The 22,782-nt window shown below is 39.5% G+C and overlaps 1 protein-coding gene across 1 annotated transcript in view; it reads right to left on the bottom strand.

The window, feature by feature from the left end:
* The window catches only part of AGPAT4 (1-acylglycerol-3-phosphate O-acyltransferase 4), a 69,486-nt gene that overhangs the window by 15,869 nt on the left and 30,835 nt on the right, over positions 1 to 22,782 (bottom strand). The window contains exons 3-5 of the mRNA XM_065731161.1: positions 15,120 to 15,289; positions 7,505 to 7,666; positions 6,055 to 6,208 (exon numbers count right to left, since the gene is read on the bottom strand). Of these exons, the coding sequence (XP_065587233.1) occupies positions 6,055 to 6,208; positions 7,505 to 7,666; positions 15,120 to 15,289 (486 nt within the window). The remainder of the gene's footprint in view (positions 1 to 6,054; positions 6,209 to 7,504; positions 7,667 to 15,119; positions 15,290 to 22,782) is intronic.

Genomic DNA, 22,782 nt, shown 5'->3' with positions numbered 1-22,782 from the left:
TTCTACAGAGAAAGAGTTCACTGTTCTAACTTGGAAAAAGTGTTTCAAAAGTAAGGGATTCCTTGAATATAGCAGACAAAATTTATTTGATAAATTCATGGTAGCAACAAACCTACAGCAAGGAGGTTGGAACTAGATGATTTTTAAGGTCTCTTCCCATTCAAACCACTCCGTGATTATAACATATCCTTAAATGCACTGTTTTTCTTATATGCCAGAAAACAACTGAAACTGACTGGGCATCATTTCATGAATTCTAAGATCAGTGAAAAACAAACTGGCTAACATGCTTCATTTAGGATTTTCTGCTCTAGAGTTTTGTAATAGTGAACACTATGGGGTGTTCACTATTACACTATGTTGTGAAAGATGCGGACCCCCTCTAAGGAAGCATTCTCATACAGAAAATAGATCTGGGTTTATTTTTGAAGTTTATCTACATATAGACAGTTGTGGCTTGGTCGTAACATTCAGCCCAGCAGAAATTCCCCCCACAAAGCAGAATTCATAGCCTAGAACAGAATCCAATTTGGTGCTGCAAAGAAAATAGAGGCCCAAACTATGTCACAGCATAAAGACTGTATCCCTTACTGTTAAGTCTATTTTTTGTACTACAGTTGGAGTTTTTGGCCCAAGCTCAAAACTATAAATTATAAGCCAAAATCTGCTTCATGTACACTACTTTCAACGTACAATAAAAATAATTACTTTTTTTTTCTTTTTAAAAGAATCTACCTCCATTTTAAAGCTTTGAAGTACGGAATAATTTTACTAATCCACTCTAATTTATTCATCCAATGTAACCAAAAGAATACAAAACTTAAATCTGCTTTGTACAAGGTAGACTTGTTAGCTTAGGATAATCCAAAACAATTAAAGAAGAACAACAAAATGAAAACAATAAAGTATGATGCATCCAACACTTGCCCTTTTTGTCTTTTAGAAGACACATTTGAGTTTGATACTATTTGGGCTCTTGTTTATCACATTAGGAAAATGATTCTGTTTTGAAAAAACAAAAAACAAAACAAAACAAAAGACCTGCAGAGTTGGTCAGGATCATCTTTATATGCTGGTAGGTCACACATCATTTCCCTTCACTCCACCAAAGCAGAACAAAATAAAGCCAAACCAAAGCACACCACCCCAAACCAAAGCAAAACATACTCTCCTTTTCCAGTATGTAACTTGTCCGTATTTTGATATTCAGTCCAACTCTTTTTCATATCACACAGAAATCTTTTGCTGGCAAAGCAGTGCCAAATCCAAGATAACAACAACATGTGCAGGAATAAACAGACCCCTATTATATCTGGATATAACGTAACTGAAGAGCTAAGCTTTTCCATTTTGAAAGTACAGGAAAAGAAGTATTGTGGAGGTGTCAAAGAAAAAGACTGCATAGCATTAAAATTTACCAGAAAGCATTTGCCAAAGCAGCATATTAGTATACTGCATGACGTACTGAAATTGTTTTTCTTTATACAGGTATTTTGTACATATTATTCTATATATTTTTATACACATACACATACAATTATATACATATCTGTAACACAGTAGAACTGGAAACCTCATGCCTTTCACACCCAAAAGCTTAAGAAATGTCACGTTCTAAATCAAATAAAGAATAGCTTTCACAGTATCTTTCAAACATTCCAAGTGTCTTAGTCTCAGACCAGTTCTTTACAAGTTTTGCTTTCATTATGAATAATATTTTTCTCAAATGAATTATCTTAAAACATTCTTTTCATTAAAAAGAAAGATAACTCAATACTTTTAAGCCCTTTGAGAGAACAGTATTTTTTTCTACATAAATTGTTCTTTTCTGACATTAAATAAAGACGTAAATCTCATTTTTGTTCTCTACTAGATCTATTTTGGCTCTCTGTACAGAATTCGGACAAAGAACCATATAATTAAGGAATTACGATTAATAATGATTTAAGGGTTAAGAAATCTTTGAACTGTGTATTTAGAGTATTTTTCTTGCTTTTGTTGTCTTACACTTTCTTTTTTTAACTGGCCTCTTGCATTTCACATGTTCTTTTGTGAGGACTATGCCTGAATGGATGTCCAACAAATTAACCTGTCAGCAACATAACTTCATGCTAGCAAATAATGATCTCAAGTGAAGATTACTCAGATCTCAGAGTGGGGAAGAGAAGGTGGAACTCACTGTACTGCCAGTGGGACAGACATTTGGGCACAATCCTTTAACATTTAATAGGTGCGGTTATCTCGCTCAAAAATAGTCTACCTGCTCAGATTTGCTAACTTGCTCAGGTCTAAACACTGAAGAATTCCAGGACTGAGGAGCTGAGCTACTCATGGAAAACAAGAAGTCAACTTGCCAGCATGGTCATATTGAACTCCATGGGAACATCACTGTGGAATTTGTTCTCATGTGCTCTCTCTACAATAGCAGTTCCCAGCATGCACAATAGGAAGAAGTTGACAACTTGGAATTATCTGCAATCCATCTTCGAGGTACATTTATAAGGCAGCTTCAGCTAAACAAAAGCAGCTGAAATGAACAGCCTGGTATACAGACAGATAACAGAAATAGCCATTAAATACATCTTTTATAGTATTTATGACATTTTAGGACATTGATCTTTACTGTGAGTAATAGATAGGTACTTTCAAAAGAGATCTATGTTTTCATTTGCTTCCAGGTGGGCAGTACAGGCAGCAAACTCTACACTATAATCTAACAACAATTTATTAGCACAGCAGACAATCGCTAGAAATGACAAGCCTGGGGACTCCATCTGTTGCTTGTGAACTGGTAGAGACGACAACTGATAAAAATAACAGAACAAGTTTGAAAATACTGGAAGCAAGTTGTGTTTGAGGACATCTGAATTTGTGAAAGTCACTAAAGGGAAGAGAATTCCATTGTTGGGAAAGTCATTAAAGGGAAGAGAATTCCCATATGGAGGAAAGAGACTAAATAAGCCTGTTTCACGCAGAACATTTTAGGAGGGGAGTATTTCTCAAAATGACTTTCTGAATGACACTTGTAGCCACTGCAGTAGTATCAACCCCTTGAGGTTATGGTATTCTACCATAAAGGCACCACTGGCAAAGATACTCTTGCTGTTATAAAAAGGACACCATGATTTCTCACAGATGGAAAAAACAAACCTTACATCAAGGATTTTGAAAATAAAAATGTGTTCACTCAAAACATGTATAAAGTTATTTCTATTCAGTTTTTAGTGGGAATAGGGAGAATAAATTAATTAGGAGGCAAGTGTCTTCATTATTTGTATGAAACATATTTTCACCCAACTATATCAGCTTATACTGACAGATGTGGTGTCTACTGGTACAGAGACAATTTCTCATATATACACATAAGTAAACTCCACCTGAGGCTGTATTTTTCAAAGCATGACTTTGTTAAACTGATTTTACCTGCACCTGTTTCCAACAGACACAAAACTACTGCACTAAGTAGCACTGGATGTTGAAACAACGTTTTGGAAAGCATTGACCTGTGATCACTGCTTTTGTATCTGAGTTATACCTCTACAACCACAGCAACCACCACCCACACTCATCCTACAGTATTTCAGCCTCAGATAGCTGTCATCATACCGTTTTCAGAAAGAGGAGCTAAGAAAAGAGCAAAATGAAAAGCAGACCTTGGTCACAGCCAGCCTGGAACAGGCATTTAGTTTTCTTTCACTGCTATGACAAGCTGCAGCTAACTCCCTTAGCACAGCACTCCAGCTAGGCCCACCACCACTTCTGGAAGAGCAGAAAGTGCATTAGCCTAAGTGGCAGGTCCCAAAATGGGCTTGGGTAGCTTAGTGCCATGCCTTTTAAAGACGTGCAGGGATATCCTGCTCCAACTTAGTCACTGAAATGGATGTGAACCAACCTCCAAGAGTCGCTCCTGCGGATCATTAGAGAAACCACTGAACTGAAGCTATGAACATTTGCATATTGCCACTGCTTTTTCTCCAGGAGCACATCATTACAGCAGCCAGAATAATGCAGTTTGGAACAAGTAATCTGGTTGCAATATGAGGGATATAGTCGACCGCTGTCCCAAGACTATGAAGTAGAGCATAACATTGAGACTAACGATTTACAGTGAAGAAGTTAAATAGCATTACTAATTAATGCAAATATTCAAAAGAAAAAATGCCCAAATTACTACAGCATAAAGCCTCTGCATACGGAGGTTTCCTTATAACATCAATACTCCCCACCACTTATATTGCAGTATATGCCCTGTGCCTGGAAACATCAAGGTCAGGCTCTGAGCAGTCCTTCCAGTTGTAGGTGTCCCTGTTCACTGCAGGGGAGTGATGGCCTAGATGGCTTTTAAAATGATGGTCACATGTACCCCTTGTCTCTGTAAGAGGGAAACAGATAGTGACCCAGATTTAATTACCTCTCTCTTACTCTGAAAAGTGACAGTCCAAGTAAAGCAACATACCCACACAAACTGCAATGCTTATCAGGGATCATCAGATTTCTCCCTCTGTTTGCTGGCTGGGTTTAAGTTACACAGTTTCAACAACATCTATGAGTTTTCTGCACTTCTTGAAACTCAGGAAGGAAACCTTAGGGAATCTAAGTCTTTGCTGTCCTGAAAGTATATTCAATATTTAGGATTCTAAGAAGCACTACTGTAGGTCATGTCATGAATAACCCAAACTCTTTATAAATGGCACCTCAGCTTCCTGAAAATACTTCCTTTTGAAATATTTTCCCATAAATCAGCTGCTTGTCCACAGTCACACTATGCTTTGTTTCCTTCATACTGAATAGCAACAAGAAAAAAATATATCACTGCTAAAACCACCTGTCCTTGACTTCCAGCTCAAGACACCAGAGGTCAAAGAGTTCTGACTCAGATCTTCCTCAGTGCCTCAAGATCTTCTCCCCTTCTCCTCAGTAAAACAGTCGTATTCACAAGGGAAGGTTAAGATGTGCCCTTCAGGAAGCTGCACATGACTTCCATCTACTTCCTATATCAGAAGAGATCCAAGTAATGCTGTCCATTTTGGGGGTGGGAAAACACTGATGCCTGACAAGCTACAACAGTGATATCATCTACCCGACTTGAGAAAAGATATGAAGAGACATGACAGACAGGAAGACAGCTGACTGCAAAGTTGTTGTTTTTTTTTTTTTACATCAGCTATCCCAGATATGCCAGATGAAAACATGTCTTCAAAGACAAAAGAAGCTTTGACATTAACTTCAGTCACGCTAGAACATTTTCTTCTAAACCACTAACTACTTTGTCTTCCTTATACATCAGCCTTCTAACAGCACATTAATCCATCAAAGCCCAAAATGAAATGCTATAGCAATTTAGCACCATCTTTCCCAAGTCCATGAAGTACATAGCAGAAGATGTAGCTGGATTTTATCAGACAAACATGATCACTTTAAAGGCACTTGTGCTGCATTCTTAGTGATGACACTCTAAGTTCGTAAACTCAGTTCAGGTAACCAGAAGGAAAGTGAGGGATAACGAGCAACACTAACAAGGAAATATTTACTCATGTTCTTTAACTTGTTTCTAAACTTTTCCTATACATGTCTTCAGAAAAGGTTGACTTCCCACATCTCTGCTCCAAAAAAGTTACCAAAGCTCTAAGGAGTACATTTACTCAGAAATTTTAAAGCATAACAATTTTTGATAAAAAATTATGTTTGCCATAAGAAAACATTTAGGATGCCTTATTAGATTCTCTGAAGTGACTTACTGGCTTCACTTGGAATAGGAATTCTTAGTAGTACAGTAAAAACTAAGATCCTTTGGGAATACATAGAATATCTGGAACTTGGGATTCCCAAATACAATAACAGAACACAAAGTGAAAATAAGAAACTAATCAAGCTGCCCCTGGCTTTTGCTAGTCAAATCTGATTTTAATTTTCACAGACTAGTAGAAAAAAGCTCAGAAAAGATTCCAGCATTCTCCTGATAATGCATGCACTATGGGAAAAAGAAGAGCACAGCAAAATGACAGCAGTTACATGAAATAACCATTTAGCATTGCTCCTTGTGACTTTCCTTACCTACATTTCTCAAACACTGCACGGTGACAGCAAATCCTTTTGTTCGTGGCAGTAGGTGATACTTGAGCTTGGGCAAGCCTTTGGCTTCAGCCACCTGCATGCTAGCCTGGTGCTTCTGTTCTGTGAATCTTGTGCCCTCACAATGAATCAGGAACTAAAAAGCAAGAAAGGACTGCAGTTAGAAAGCAGCTCAAGTTTTCTACATATGCCCTATTCTAGATATGCTCTAATTCACATCAGTATGTCCCAAAGAAGCACTGCTAGCAGGGACATGAGTGGCCACATACAGTACCGGGTAATTTAATTGCCTTGGAACTATTGAAAAAAAAAAAAAAAAGAAAAACTCTCTCAATTTCCCCCACCCATGTAACCTGACAACCTGTGGTCTTTAACATCTGCTTTGCTACTCATGGTTAAATGACTTGATTTATCTAATGGCTCATTTCTTCTCTAAAGAAATGTTAGAAATCAGTTAAAACATATTTTCTATTGCAAATCTCTTACTGATGTCAAGGTGCTCCAGCATCTAAAACTTGTAAAATGTCTGAACCAAACACAATTATAGGAAATGCCTCATTAGCCCACTTGCTTTCACTATGGAAAAAGGAATGCATCAGAGAGCAGTGTGTACTGTGTCAGCTAAGTCTCAACAACCCACAGCAAAAATTTAGCCCACTAAACAAAGAAACTGAAGAAACCTGTCCAAGTTCCCAGCTTCAGATTAAGCCTATCTAGGAGCACTTTTACTCACTTATAACATGGATCATGCTAAATAGTCAGATGAAACATAGAAACTGCGGAAAAATCCTTCTAACACATTTATCATGCTCTGTCTTTCTACCTACAAGGTGCTACCACTCTGCCTTTTGACATTACATCATTCCACTACACTGGAATAAATCCAATCCAAGTGTACAACAGCAACTAAATATTTCCTATTGCAGGCATAGCCCCTTCTCAAAAATCCCTTGATATCAGCATATAAAAGATGGTGGCAATCTGAGTTCACCAATTAGCACTGAACTGCCTACATCTGCAAAAAGGCATTCAGCACCTTTTAAGAGTGATAGAGGACAGACACCCCGCGTCCAGCTCCCCAGACTTAGAGAACTAGGATCTGTTTTAGAAGATGGGTTGGATTCAATCATCTCTAGAGGTTCCTTCTTATCCCCTACAATTCTGAGATTTTGTGAAAGTTTATTATTGATCACAGTGGGGATATTTTTCAAATAACATTTGTAGGGCTTCAATAGAGGTAGAAAATAAATGGGCTAAATTACTGCATCATAAATTCAAGACTGAATTCGGTTCTCTTATAATCTCCTCATAACGTCAAGAAGTTCATGAAACAAGTACTCAGAAGCAACGTGGTTATCATCAGACATTGCCTCTGCCTTCACCCTTCCAAGCAGTGCAGCACCTCCTACTCCTCTCGTTAGGCATCACTCACCCAAAAGTTTTCAGGGTAATCTCGGAGATTCAGCAACTTCTGCATGACTGTTTTCCGATCTTCCTCCCACTTACGCTTGCAGAAGACTATCTCTAGGAAATACCACATCCAGCCAATGATTGGCATGTAGGAGAGCTCCTTCTTTGCCAGCACTTTGGAACTCTGCAAGATAGAGTGAAAGGAAGTAAGACAAAAATCACACTATCTACTGAGTTCTGTTTGGACATGGCACATGCAGAGCTAGATATTAATACCGATTCATATATGGATCTGTCCCAGCTTTAAAACCAGTACAAAAGCAAAACAAAGAAAAATCTTCTTTGTATGATGCAACAGCCAAATCTGCTAAACACTCATGAAGCCTGCACTGTACAACAGCATATAGAGGCATACATCTGTATCACAAATGCTTTCCCAAAGGAGGAAGTTAAACAACACTAGAAACAGCAGCAGCAATACAAATACTTCCTTTGTGTTCAGACTTGCTTATGGAAGGGCAGAAATGTTTACAGTAGCGAATTTCTCTTCAGAGCATTCTTCTGGAATTAAAGTGCCATTCCTGCCTCACAGGTTTGACAGACACTGAAGTGTCTGCCCACACTCCGAGTAACAAGTTCATTGCTTATCAAGGGTTCAACTCATTTCAAATCTCAAAGCTTACTCTGGGACTCAGTCCTGTGATTTCCTCAGAACAGTTCTCCTTTGGTCAGACTTGACTCCAATTGCTCATTTTCTACCTTCCAAACTCCCTACATTTGTGAGCTGTCTTACTTTCCTATTCAGTGGATAAAACAGTATGCCCTTGTGTGTGCACACACGTGTGTGTACGCAGAAATGATTTCAGCACTTCTTGATAGCTGTGTTTTCCTAGAGGATAGCTGGAGCAATTACACAGTCCAGCTTCTATCTGTGATATCATTATAAGCAGCACCATGCCTATGCTCAACAGAAGGATTCCAGGACACAGCATTTGATTAGAAGAAATTATTTAATGGTAGAAATTATGAGCAAGTATTATTTGCTTTTGTTCATTTGGTTACTAGGAAAAGAGACTTGACCTAATTCTTTATCTCAGTTCATTTCTCTCATTTGCTCTCTTTCCTTGAGGAAGGAAAACACCTTAAATAATTAAGCTATCTAAAAGCTCATAGGAGTGGAAGGCAAATGCACATAAATAGCTTCTAAGTGACCGTTACCCAGAAGTGCAAAAAAAGACATGAGAATTCAATTTCTAAGAATGCAAGAATTAACACTGACAAATGATTTAATACTCTGTAATAAAGTTCTCTTTCTCAGTCGTTTGGAGAATGAGCGATGGGCCCAGACCAGGCCCCCAAGGCCTGCTCCCCCATAAGGAGCAGCTGGAAGACTCAGTGTCTGGAGCTGAAGCAGACTCGCTGCTATTTCAGTTTCTCCTGGACTTTGATCCATGCTGCACAGCAGCGGTAGCACTGAGCACAGTCTCCTCTCCTCCAGCTCCCCAGGCCAGCCAAAGGCTCTACTCCCACCACCTTCCTTAGCTCTCAAACTTTTTTCGCCACAGTACTCCTTTTCTCAGTTACTCTTGATACAAGCCACCCACTAATTTACAAAATAAACCCAAAGTTTCAGTATACGCTTTTAAAGATCTCCATGGAGCATTTTTTTGTTGTTGTTATATTAAGCCATATTGAACACCCACTGAAAATACAAACGCTAGTAAAGAAGCTCTTTCAATTCCCCTCTCTTGTGCAAGACTGAGAAAGATACCAATGCTTTGCCTTGTTAAAAGCCCAAAAGATGCCAAGAGTTCCTAGATGAAGGAAGTAGGACTAAGGCTTAGTGAACTGCTACCCAACCTCAGTCACAGCCAGGTTGACCGTTTGCCAGCAACCCAGATGCAATCCTATCAGGAGCCACCAATTTGTTAGGCAGACAGCAGCACTCACACCCCATTCACCACCAAAAGCTAACAAAGAGAGGCTTGATGTGAGCTCTGGTGCCACAGGGTGCAGCACGACCACAATAGCACAGCAGATGTTTGATTTCTTCCACAGGACACAGTCCTCTGCATTTTCTGTGCCACAGCATTTTTGAAATTTAGAAATGCACTTCAGACAAACGTGAATGAACATCTCCTTAAATGCACATAAAAAGGAATGACATCACCTAATGCTGCTTTGTGCACCTCACCTACCCCAGAAGGAGAAGGAAGACAGATGGCACAAAGTATTTTGCAAAAGAAAGCTCTGCAGTCACTGCACCGGTATGAGTGCTCTTCTGTGGGAGGAACATATTAGGTCTGGCCCTCAGGAGCTCTCATCTTTTATAATATAACAGCTACAGTCTGCTCTGTTTCAGCTGTCTACATATGCACAGCTCCCATATAAATATGAAAGGAAGAACACGGATGTGGGTCACTTCTAACATCATTTTCCCCTCTATCAAAGAGCTCTGGAAAATTTGCAAGTCACCTCTAACCCATAAATTCAGCTCAATAAACAGAATAAATTGACTAAATCATCACTTCTTTATGAAACATACACTGTCTCCCTGAAGGAATTCAAACATTTCGACTGCTCAGAGCTGTCTTAATTCCAACAGGCGTCTTATGAAATCACTGCCAAACAGGGACAACTTAAAATGCTATGACTACAGTTAAGTTAACACAGGTTAATCTCTTTTCACCAAGTTAGTTCAGATAGAAACATCCACAAAATTCTCCTTGTGCACTACTGTCACATATTAAGCCTAATTTTAAAAGGTCACTTTAAATATGTTCATATAGCTTTGCTGATCTATGTCTCCAGCCTCAGTTATTCAGCACTTTTAATCACAGATTGCAACAAACAGCATGAAATCTACTTGCAAGCTGAGGATGTCTATCAAAATTTGTACTACAATTTCAAAACAAATTCACTGCAGCTGCAAGCCAGTAGCAGCAGGCAATTTATGTTGTAAATTATTTTCTCTATCAACTGCCCTCACCGTTGACATACTTTTGATAATTATTTGCTCTATTTCTGAAATACAGCACTCTTTCAAATTATAGTATTAGGTCATGAAGACGGAAAGATGTATTTCTTTAGGGGGAGGGGAAGACCCACACATTTTCCATTAGGAAAGGTAATAGCAATATTCTAGTGGATATATGAACAAGTATATGCCATGACGCCATATTAAATGCAAATAATAATGTGGTTTTGTCTAACTATATGAACAATCGCGTAACTTCTATTAATATATTAAAATGTACAAACAAATGAGTGTTAAAAAGTAATCAGTATTCACACATCTATCACTCCATACAGCAACCTAGGGAATCACACCTATATTTAAGGTCATGCTCAGTTTCAATTAACAGCAAGCTACAACATAAATAACTTCTTTAAAATTCGGTTTTCCAGGCATATGGAACAACTAGCTAGGGTTAAAAGTAGCTACACAGGCTGAGCAATATCTGTGCTCATTGGAAGATGAACGGGTAGATTTAGCTTAAAACTGAAGGCAATTTTCGCTGGTATAAATATCATCTAAGGAAAAGAGCTACTAAAATGACTAAAAAGGTAATTTGGCACTGCTTGTTTATATCAAGCAATGAGTCAGAAGAGCCCAGTGTACCCTGCCAGGGAATATATCAGTGTGTTTTCAGTGTGAGACCTGAATAACATCTTACACAGAACGTGACTTTGTTTTGATTACTCCTCGGCTTTATGAAGCTTGCTTCCTTCCCTTAATTTCCAACAACCACCAAAAGTTTTCTACAGTTTGGTGCTGCTAACACACGCTAGTAGCTTCAGCTGCATAGAGTCTAACTGCAAGTAACAAGATAATCTGTGGCTTGAAATAACTTGAAAGGGAAAAAGCAAGCACAAAATTGCCTCTTGATGTGGTTTTTGTCTTCACCACTCTAAATGAATAGGTCTCTGGCTCTCACACAGAGCTGTCAGGCCAGTACCTCCTAGCACTTTGACTGGGTGCTCCAAGAATATCATATTAAAGAATATAATTAAAAAGTAAAATAAATATTTTTTGTTTCTTTTTTACCCTGTTCGATCCCACCCCAAACATATATGCATATGTGTATTCTCAGCACCTCCTTTGGCTCTTTTTGCCAAGTTTCCTTGTGCAGACAAAGAAATCTTTCATGAAAGTAGAGAATCTCATGCCATCTAGGCATAAGAATCAAATAATAAAAAGAAGACAATATCCCAGACCTAACACCAACATACAAGAGACTTAGCTCCCTCTATCCAAAATTTCCCCTCTCCTCATCTCCCCCCAAAAAGTGGGGGGAAAAATCCCAAAACAGAATCAAAACCATAGTAATAGAATATTATAAACTCAGGACTGTACCAATTTTAGTTATAAAGACAGAAGAGAAAGCCAGTACGAAGAAGAGAAATGAAAGGAAAACAATGCACAGATTGAATGTAAAAAAAAAAAAAAAAAAAAAAAAAAAAAAGATACCATCATTGTCATACTGAGGTGTTTTTTATTTTTATTTTTTATTTTTAAAAATACAGGAAAAGGTTAAGATATTCTTCTTCCTGGTACCAGGAAAGACCAAAAAGGTTTAAGGAGTTTAACTTTCTTTTAATATGAGCAAAACCACCACCAACACAAAGAAAACCTACACCAAAAAATGATGAGAATTTACTAGCTTCATTTAACACAAGTTCAAGATGTAAAACAACACTTGCAACATTGTTAAGAACATGGTCATTGTCTACCACAGCTGTAGTGCACTGCTGTATGTTACAACACCACCATTCTCTCCGCTTTTTGTGGCTAAACACTATCAGTCCCACTCCTTTGGCCATGATTTGTCTTCATCTTCTTACTCTTCATCCTCCCCAGCTATCTCTCCAATTTTTTGTCTAATTCTATTTAGGCATGACATGTGAGAGAAGGGGTGCCTGGAACACGATGTACCAGGCAGACAAGTACTGAAACAGATAGTGGAGGTGTTATGTACAAAATTTCAAAAGCAGAGGACACAACATTGGCTTAGTAAGTTACTGGTAGATGCCCAAGAAGTCTGTACAGACACTTTGCAGAGGATAAAGCTAAACCACATTAAATATAAAGCCCCACTGACTCACAATGTCCCTGAGCCACAAATTGCTAGAGGCTAGGACAACCCTTAGAAATCTCTTTGTATGCTCACCTTGATCTTGCAACTCTTTCCCAAACATCTGAACCTTGCTTCTGTAAGAAGAAAAAGCAAGCCTAGCCCCCAGCATAACGGCTCTTACATTCTTAATTGTGCAGCCACAACAAATCATGCAGGTTTGTCCCCTGCAAGCTGGTGTAAGGCAGCATGAAGTCACACCAAGGCACACACCTCATCCCTAGGCATCCAACCACTCCTGTGCTGTGCCACACCAAGTACCAGGAAGCCAAGTGAATAAATCCAGTTAGGAACCAACTTAGGATGAAAACTGGGGTGGGGAGGTGCTGGTTTTTAGCGTCTGTTTGGCTTGAACCTAACTTATGATGAATCTTGACTGGTTACTCCCACAGGGAAATGTACTGCTTTCCTGTGTCAAGACATCTACACAAATAATAGCACATGGGAATAATTTCCTCCCGGAACATCTTCTGGGAAGTAAAACCACAGTACATTAATCAAGACTGAAATAGTTTAAAAAATAATTACAAAAAGATACATCAGTTCCTAAAAGAATTCTAAGATTAGCGAAGATACAAATTGAATAATAACTCAGCGTTAAAAGACAGGAAGAACTATTTTCAGTTAATGTAGCACAGTAATTGTGCAATAGTTTATGGAGTGGTTTTCCTTTGTGTAGGCAGTAATATACAAAATTAAAACATAATCCTGATTATCTTGGGAAAACTATTAAAAACCGTCATTAAAACTAATGAAATTCAACCCAATCATTCAGCAACAACATAAAACAAAAGACCTTTGACCTTGTCGGTCCTTAAGAGTTTGTAGAGAAACAAGCACAAAAGCAATTTTTCACAATGGTGCTTTCTGAAGAAGGTCTACAGTATCTTTATCTACAGAACTGCAATCATTCTGGTAGTCTGTTTCATTCTGTAAGCCTTAAGTACCACTGTATAACAAGCACACAGAAGGAAGAACGCTTTTGGCATATACATGTCTGCTGTGAACAGATTTCCCTACATCTGCTGTTGTCTTTGATGATATTCTCTGGCTCTGGGCTTAAATCCTAGACATGACGGTAGAATTGTTCCACAGTAACCTCAAGTCAACAGCCATGTCAGTGATAAGCAGGACCATTAAATCTGTGTGTGGCAGCTGTTTTTGTTGTTGTTGCTGTTGTTTGTTTGCTTTAAAGCAGACCTTGAGACTATAATTTGAAAGGGGTCAAAGTGATTCCTAAACATACAGAAAAAGCAAACCACTCAAAGGAAAGGCTCATGGAAGAATAGCTCAAAGAAGTCAGGCTCACACAAACCAAGTTCAGGACTTTTGACAGCAGCCAGTAGCGAAGTTAGAAGATGCTACAGAAGACTGCCAAAACAAGGCGTTAGTCTGCTTTCTTAGGAGAGAGAAACAGTTCTACCTACAGTGGATTCAAAGAAATTGTCATCACCACCACAGAATTAAGATAAACTGGTTTGGGAGAGGTGCTAGAATCACATTCATGACCTGACATGGGAAGCAAGAAAAACTGAAAACAAAAGCACATACTCAATAGCCTTACATAGTAGTATATTCAATTGTTGATAACTAATTCATCTACTCTCTATTATTTATCACTTGGTGAGTGCCTTCACTTCAGATGTCTGCTCTTTCGTTCTAGAGCCACGTGAGTGCATGATTCAAGCTCAAGTTGCGTGTTCTGTGGACTTGCAAGATAACTCTAAAGGCAAACAAATTCTACAGTTTACTGGGAAAGAACCACAGAGCAGCTCACCTTTCTGAAGCACAATCAATCAAATAGGCACCTAGCAAGCACACAGAAAGAAACAATTGTAAAACCTCCACAGGTTAGAAATCTTCATCAGTTTTAACTGCAATACTTGTAAAAATTTCTACAAAAATCCAAGAAATCCTGGTCTCCGTGTACTTCCACTGCACTGATTTAAGTTCACTTTGTTGAGTCTGCACAACAGCTGAATGAAATTTGAACAGACATATTACCTTATTGTCCCAGTTTGGGCTGGGATAAAATTAGTTTTCTTCACTGTAGCTGGTATGGCGCTGTCCTTTCTTTCAGTTCCTACAGAGCAATGCTTACACTGTGTCAAGAACTTTCCAGCTCCTCATGCTGCCCTGACAGTGAGGAGCCTAGGTATGCAAAAGAAGCTTGGAGTGGACAATCAGGACAGCTGACCAAAACTGATCAGATGGTGTTGTGTTCAGCAATATAAACTGGATGAAATAAAAAGGAGAGTGGGAGCATGTAGTGATTTTCAGGGGGAATGGTGGTTGTCTGCCCAAGAAACTGTTACACGTTAATCAGCTCTTTCCATTCTCACCCCACCCCACTGTGAGGAGTGTGACTGAGCAGGGGTGTGGTACTGAGTTGTCTGCTGGGGTTAAACCGCAACAATTATAAATAAACAAAGATTTTACTTGTGTGTTTTTTCCCCACATCCAAAAAGAGGAAGCTTATTTAAAATGCTAATCAAAACTTACCTCCAGGACTCCAAATCTTTCACAGAAATTCCAGCCACACAGAAAGTCAATTTCAAAGTTGTGATTAAGAATTACGATGGCATTTTCCTTCCCATACTTGTGGTAACTCTCTGGATCAGTGTAGAGGGTGCAATCAGTGCCTGACCACCATTCCAGTAACATTACCATCTCTAAAATAAAGAGGAAAAAATAAATGAAGGTACAAAGTATATGCAAAGTCACAAATTAGTAATGTTTTGAAAAACACCAGTTACCTCAACAATAAATGGCAAAACAAGGGCATGGCAGGGAGCAGGAGAGAAAAGGGAAACAAGGGGGTAGTAGAAGAAGGAATTTTCCACAGTGATATTGAAAGAAGGAGTTTCAATTATTTGAAAATTACAAGTTTAATATTAAAACACTATTATCAAAATACATGTAAAATCAGCATTTAGGATTTACAGTAGTACAAGAAAATTACACGAAGATCAAAACAAGTTTGCAGGAGGGGTAAACAGGCTAATTTCCCCTGCACGCAGGTTCCTGTACTTCTAGGAGTTCAGCATGCAAAACTTCTGGCAGCAAACAGGACTTCAATCCATGTCAGGATCATTTGGCTCAAGGCTAGATAGACTCAAACTGCAGAGCTTTCAGTGTAGGTGACAGTACAGCCAGTGACTGCATTTTGTACTCAGCCTGACTGCTTGCACCGGAAGCCCAAAGACAGACCCAAACAAAGAGCCAGAGGGGGCAAACCCACAGCGTTCTCCCCTTCAAGGCATACCCAGAGAAGGCACTGGCCCTCAAACTCACCCAGAAAACTTCAACCATCCCAAAGGGGACTACTGTCTGAGGTGCCCTGCACACACAGCAGACTTCAGCACCTACCCAACAGAAGAGCTGCTGCCTGGGAAAATTCCTTCCAAGGCAACCGGCCCATTCCAGACAACTGTGAGAAAACACTGATGCCAGCTTTGGGTACACTGTGTCAGGACCAAACCCCTGTCCCGAAAGCCTATGTATTGTTCAAGGTGACCAAAACTAGGGCCTTGATTCAAATGTCACCACAGTAAATTGAAAAGTTGCATTTTAATTTGTCAGCTGGAATCAAAAACATGGACATGCACCCATGACCTGTAAGTAAGTAGTTTAGTGGGATTTCCTGGTTGTAAGGTTCTGTTCTGCCATTGCTTTATTTTATTCAGCTGATGGTGTTGCTATCTTGTTTCCCTCCTCCACTCTAATACTTCTCAAGTTTATTTAAAATGCCCAGAGCTGACATGAAACGGGCATCAACAAACTGACAAAAGAAGCAGCCCTGATACATCAGGGCTTTCCTAAAGCCACCCAGAGTTGGATCTATAAACAGATGTGGGTTAACGTTAACACTGATGCCAGCTCATCAGTGTCTCTTTTGCCCCCCAGTCTCCTTTGCCATACAAATGTCTGTCCCAGCATAAAGCCTGTGATGGGCTGGGCTGCCCAGAGCCAGCCAACAGGACCCAGAACAAGAGACACAGGGTCAATCATCTCACTTCCACTTAATTTTCAAAAGTTAGTTAACTTTGTCCATGTAACTCTAATATGAGCATCCCTCCAGACTGCTTCCCCTTCTGCTTTACATATTCTGTGTAATATATTTTTGATATGGCCTAAAGTGAGACTGGTATCTAAATGTCAGTCACGTTTAAGTGTCTGAGACCCTTTGAAAATGACCCTTGAGCATTTAGAAAAGTTCTCTCCCAGAAACAGGCTTTGAGGAACAAGCCAGAGAAATGGAGCAACCTTCAAAAGCTGAATACTGAAAAGCTCAATTTAAAACTTTCTGTTTTACTATATTTCCTTAATTTTATTCACATCTTCTCTGGAGACATGCTTCTGCCAGCTGGGGCTGTCCAGCAGAGGAACTTCTCACATGAACCTTCTCCTAATTGAATATTACACTGTCAGCATCCCATAATTAAATGGAGATTGAACTATATACCACATGGCAAAACTCTTCAATTTCTCTTGAGAATTACACTACTACTCAATATGGTGTTTGTCAAACAAAGAAACAAGCAACAAGAAGTGGCAGCTAAAATCATTAATTAAGTAGCAAGCAGGTGAAAAAGAAGCAATGGTGAATCAAAAGAAATCAAACAGAAGAACTTCTAAGAACGGTACAAATACTGACTAGAAAGTAGCTAGGATATCTGCAACCAGGTCTGCTGCACAAACACCTTATGCATCATCCTTTTAACTTGTCAGAATTAGCAGCTGTACGTTCCGCTACAACAGACGCTCTCTGCATTTTCAGGAGCGTATCAATCATTCATAGCCAATAGCTCAGACAGGATGCAGAACTGCCATCCCCAGGGCAAAGATAGGGGGCTGACATCTGCGCATCTTTTGCTGATAAGATAGTTAAGCAAAGGGAGTGAACAGGAGCATGGAAAAAGCCTGTAACAAGACAATCAGTGTTAAATGCCTCAAAACTGCTCTGGATTAGCATTCCAATCTACTCCTAAAACTTTTAAGAAATAGATACTAGGTGAGAGAGGACAGTGAGAGCTGTTAAAAACAAAGATGTACTTAAAAGCTGGAGAGTAGTTCCCCAGCAGCCTCCTAGTGACTATTACAAAGGTTTTACCTTCCTATTTGCTTATCCTATTATCAAGCACAGGCAAGAATTAGGCTTCGTATTTGTTTTGCTTGTAACTACAAGCCTGACTACCAGATGTGAATTTAGCTTTTACTTAGGAAAGTTTCTCTGGTTTGGGAAAAGAAGCTTGGAGAGCTTTATCTCAATGGAAATAGGAATAAAAAAGCAGTCACTGTCCTTGAGAAACCTGTGTCCTAAGAAGATCTAAAGTGACCACAGGATGAACGTGCTCTCAAGATGGAAAAGGAGAAGAGACATGTTTGCTTCCTGCCAAAGCTATCACAATACTTCTCAATCAAAGCAAAGATGAGGGGTTGCTCTTTGTCCAGAGAAAAGCACTCCCTTCTCAGGGCATATGTCTCTGCTGGAAGGATGAGACACCTGAGATGCCCTCCTGGCTTCAGGTAAATCCCAGAGCACCACACATCCTCATTCACCTCATGGAAGATCAAAAGCAGGCCAGTCTTTGAACCAATTCTGAAATCCTTTCTGTTTAGATCCCCCACTGGCCTCAACCAGCAAATGAAAACAGAGAACAGCCAGGAACAAGTTTTCTACATGTTCAGTCATCATTAGCTCAGTTAATTGCCTGAAGCTTTTAGATGACATTGTACTGTACACTGGAGAACAGGCAGTAGTGACATGAATGAATTTTATCTAACAGCATTGAAACAGGCTAATAGGCAATCTCTATTCAAATAACATTATCTGAGCATGATATAAATACATTCACGGTACAGATAAATGACCGACTTGTCAGCTCCCTGTTTATTTCTGATGACAGCAGGTGTCAAAGAACTGTTAGGTCATGGCATGAACTGGTGATTGAGCACCTGGTGAGGGGTGTGGGTGGCCTAGGGAACACAGGCAAACTGCACGTGTGCTCTCTGTGTCCAACCCTTCTGGTAAGAGACTGTAGCAACCCTGGACTCATGTAAGCAGACTCTGAAAGGAGAGCATCTCTTGGACCTACAATGCTTCATAGCCAGAGAAATGCTTCACCAGATGCCCTTAATTCCCCCAAACAAAGGAAAACTGAACAAAGGGCAGAACACCGAGAAGGAAGTTAGTGACAGCTCCTGTTTGTCTGTTGCTTAGCTAGAAACCTCAGCTATGAGAGAACAAATGACTGCCAGACAGGATTTTCCCTTCTTTCATCTTTAATGCCATTAAGTCTATTGCCCTAAAACGAACAAGAACAACAACAACAAAAAAGTAGAGATGATGACTATGAGTATCTCCTGAAGAAAAAGCCTGCTTAACCTGGGGGGGGGGGGGGCAAAATATCTTCAAAGGCATTCCCTTTCAAGTGCTTCTTTATTTCTTATTTTTTCCCAACAATTTGAAGAAAATGAATAATGTATCAGGCATCTCACTACACAGGTATACCACATGCATGGAGCTCTTCGTACTTTCAGTTTCAAGTACATTTCAAAGAAGCACAGACAAAAATAATTCTGTACATACTTTTATTCTGCAGGCTTCACGTGACTAGGATTTGTGTTTGACTAAGTACTGCAGAAGTACGTCCCGACTCCTCACCTCACATGCCCATTTGTTGCTGGTGCATTCCTGCAGTTGCTGCAGAAACTGAATGCTTTCGTAAATAACATCTAGCAGCCTTTCAGTTCTTAACACGTTCTTATTTAATCTTTCCACTCTTTCTTTTCCCTTCTCCCCACATCTCTTTATCGTTCTCAGCAGTGATTAGTAATGTCCATTTGCAGTACTCTTGCATCACGCCACCAGCTTACACCCAGAATCTGCCACAGAAATTCATTACCCAGAAACTCCCTGTGGTAGCTCAACAGTGTAAGGTCACTCATACATGCAGTCTTGCCAACTCCATAGAGCAGACAACCAGTGAAAGCCTTCCTTTCTTTGGACACCGGACAGACTATAATAACTAAACATCAATTTAAATAGGGAAAATATTTAAAAACAAAATACAATTCTTGCTCCCAACCATGGCTGGTCTGAAATTTCTAGCATAAGGCTTCTTTCTACCCCTTTTTCAAGAGGTTTTGGTGTTTTAATTTCACAACTGGGCTGGTCAATTCACATTCACACACATCATGGGAGTTCGCAGCTCAAAAACCAACTCCCCCACTGATTCTTCCACAGGAGAAGAAAAAAAGAAAAATGAAATCTTTCACATCTGCTTGGAAGGCAGCAGTAAGTTACAACCAGCTTCAGGAGTGGCTGACTGTAGGGAGAAAGCATGCTTTCAAATCCCTAATACTGATTCTTTGCCTGGCTGAGAATGAATAGTTTTTCTCCCTGAAAGAGGGAAAACCAAACATCTTCACCCTGCTACATATAATGGTATCTAACCTCAGTGAGGTTAGACTGCTTCCTGCCCCTTCAGTGCCACAATCTGATCTGCCTCAGTGCCTGTATTTCAAGAACAAACAACTGACAGGACAATATCTCTGATACTAATTAGCTGCTTGAAAAACATTTAAGGGAAACACAGTAAGAATTTACTAAGACTTGTTATTTTCCGTCTCAAAGTTCTGAGGGAATGAGTCTTAACACTATTCTTCTAACCATGCATGACTTATGTTAGTAAATTTCTTCAGCTCAACCAGAGATTTGAAACCCTAGATGATACCTACCATCTCAAAGCTACCTAGAAGGCTTTCAAAAAATTTCAGGTATTGACAGCTCCACAGCTCCTGGCACAAGCTATTCCAGTGCTTTGCTATACCACCTAGCCTCACTACTCACTTTTTTTTGGTTGTCTATGTAATTCCCTGCAACAAGTAATTATAAAGAAAAAAGCGAAGACCAGCATTCTGCTCTAAGCTTGCACTGATTAGATAGGAAATAACTGGAGCTTAGAGCTGGAACATTATGTATTATAAAAAGCTTACATACATTTTCTGTCCAGCACTGCCTTCCCCATTCTGCTCCAAACAGATTCTCATTCTCCACTCTGCAGGCAAGTATGGGAGCAAAAGGAAGGGACAATGGAGAAATCTGGTCCACTCCAACAGAGGTTCTGGTTTTCAACCAGTATAAGAATGTTTAAGAAGAGTGTTTTAAACAGAACAGGAAACCAAAACCTACACTTCTCTTGCCTTAGCTCCTTGCCCACCCCCTATTACCCTATCTGTAGATATAATCATTTTTACCTTAGGACTTACTTTCCTTCCCCTTAAAGTTGTTTTTACCAAAAGGGTGGAGAGTGATGGCAGAGAATCATGCGCAAAAATTTAAAACAACAACAAAAAAACCCTTCTCTCTATTGGCTGCAGGTCTGCTCTTGGAGATTTTTGCCCCAGTCCCTGTAGGAGATCCTGTCAGCAACTCCCTTGAATAACACTTCAAGGACCTGCATGGCTGTGCTTTTAGGGCCAGAAATCACCATCAGAGGAATCCAGAAATGATGATTTAATTCCCCACCCACTGCAGTAAATTACTGGATGCGCTTTCAAGGCAAAAGATAAATGCAGTCCAGTCCTTTCATATACTCAAGCAGAGTGACTCATTTATTTTAGCATTTGCTTACAGGAAGTTCCTTTAATGTAGTTTTCTTCACCAATTTATATTCCAGCAAAGACCATGTGGTTTTTTTTTTTGTCACAAGTAACTGAATTTAATACAGTATCAAGGAGATGATCAAAGGAGTTAGTACCAACCAACAGCGAAAAACATGAAGCAAGTTTCCATGACATCAACATCTGCTTTGTATGGACATGAAACCAGGCAGTCACACCTCTTGTGGATGTGGTTTCTTACTGTCCAAAACACCACTGGCTTTCTAATATTGCACATAGGAACACCACCACAGCAGAACAACTCAGCAAATCAGAAATGGTAGCAAGCCACTCACTGCAAGTCTCTGTGCAAAAGGAACACCGACAGTTTTATTTCAACATTTTCTTTTAAGCAACTTCCTGTTTGCTTAGAAAAAAATATTTTCAGTGTGTTTTCTTCCTAGGTTTCACTATCTTTAAGCTAGTGTATCTTAAATTTAAGAGACATGTTCCCACTTAGCAGCTTTTAGTAAATATTTTCACTGTTACAACTTGAACAACATGACCATCATATTTAAAACAACAGCGTCACTGCTCAGCTCTTCACTGGAATTAGTTATCACCAGGAGGGAGGTGACAGCCCAAAACAAAGCCAAAAGTCTCCTAAATCCAGCTTGCAAGTAACCCCAAGCAGTTCACTGGGAAAAAGTCTAGTCTTGTACAAGACAGCTCATTGAGAAGAAACAACATAAATCTGTCTTGAGCACCCACACTATTTTTTTTTAAACTTTATGACTTACTGATAACTATGCCAAAGGGGATAAGAGGTACAACAATGAACATGAGGTGTGAGTTGAAAGTCCTACTCCAAATGTTGATCTGCTGCTGCTCACTGGAATCTGGAGAATAGTCAGAAGACCTTCTTGCTGTCTTTATACCAGTCTTCTGCTCAGAACAGACTCCACAAGAACCTCCCTTTATGAGAGCTAACAGAGAACAGCTGTCTCAAGTGCTTCACAGAAAGCAAGAGCTCCACATCAAACTCTCAAATACACTGGAGAGAAATGCATAAAAGCTTAAGTCAGAATTAAAGCTGATGAGTTGTAAAGAGGAACAGTGCTTCCTCTCAAAGAAAGCCTAGTCTGTGATATGCCCCAAAAATTCAGAAGCTTGCTGGAAATTACGAAGTTACGCTTTTTGTCACCTTCATGATTCCTGCATACTGCCAACTAATGTCACTATTTCATTGATGATTCCCCTTCTTTCTTCTCAGATCCACAGGCACCAACTCTCTTTCTTCTTCATCTCATGCTAGTGGCTGAATAGAGAAACTAAAATTCAAATAGAGGACAGCGGACTGAAGGTTAATCTGAAGGTTGCAATTCTCTTTTAAGCTTTAAGGATTTCTGCATGCAAATTTCTTCCAGTTTCTCAAGCATGACAACTGGTTCTAACAAGAAAAATACTTTTGACTGCAAAGCTTTATCATTTACATTATCCATTTTGCTTAATCCCAGTTGTGTTCAGACCACATCATGCCAGACAAAAAATACCAGAT

This window comes from Cyrtonyx montezumae, unplaced genomic scaffold (assembly GCF_038088225.1).
Source record: "Cyrtonyx montezumae isolate F1298 unplaced genomic scaffold, pur_monq_1.0 scaffold_0, whole genome shotgun sequence".
NCBI lineage: Eukaryota > Metazoa > Chordata > Aves > Galliformes > Odontophoridae > Cyrtonyx > Cyrtonyx montezumae.
This window is presented reverse-complemented; position numbering and strand designations above follow the sequence as displayed.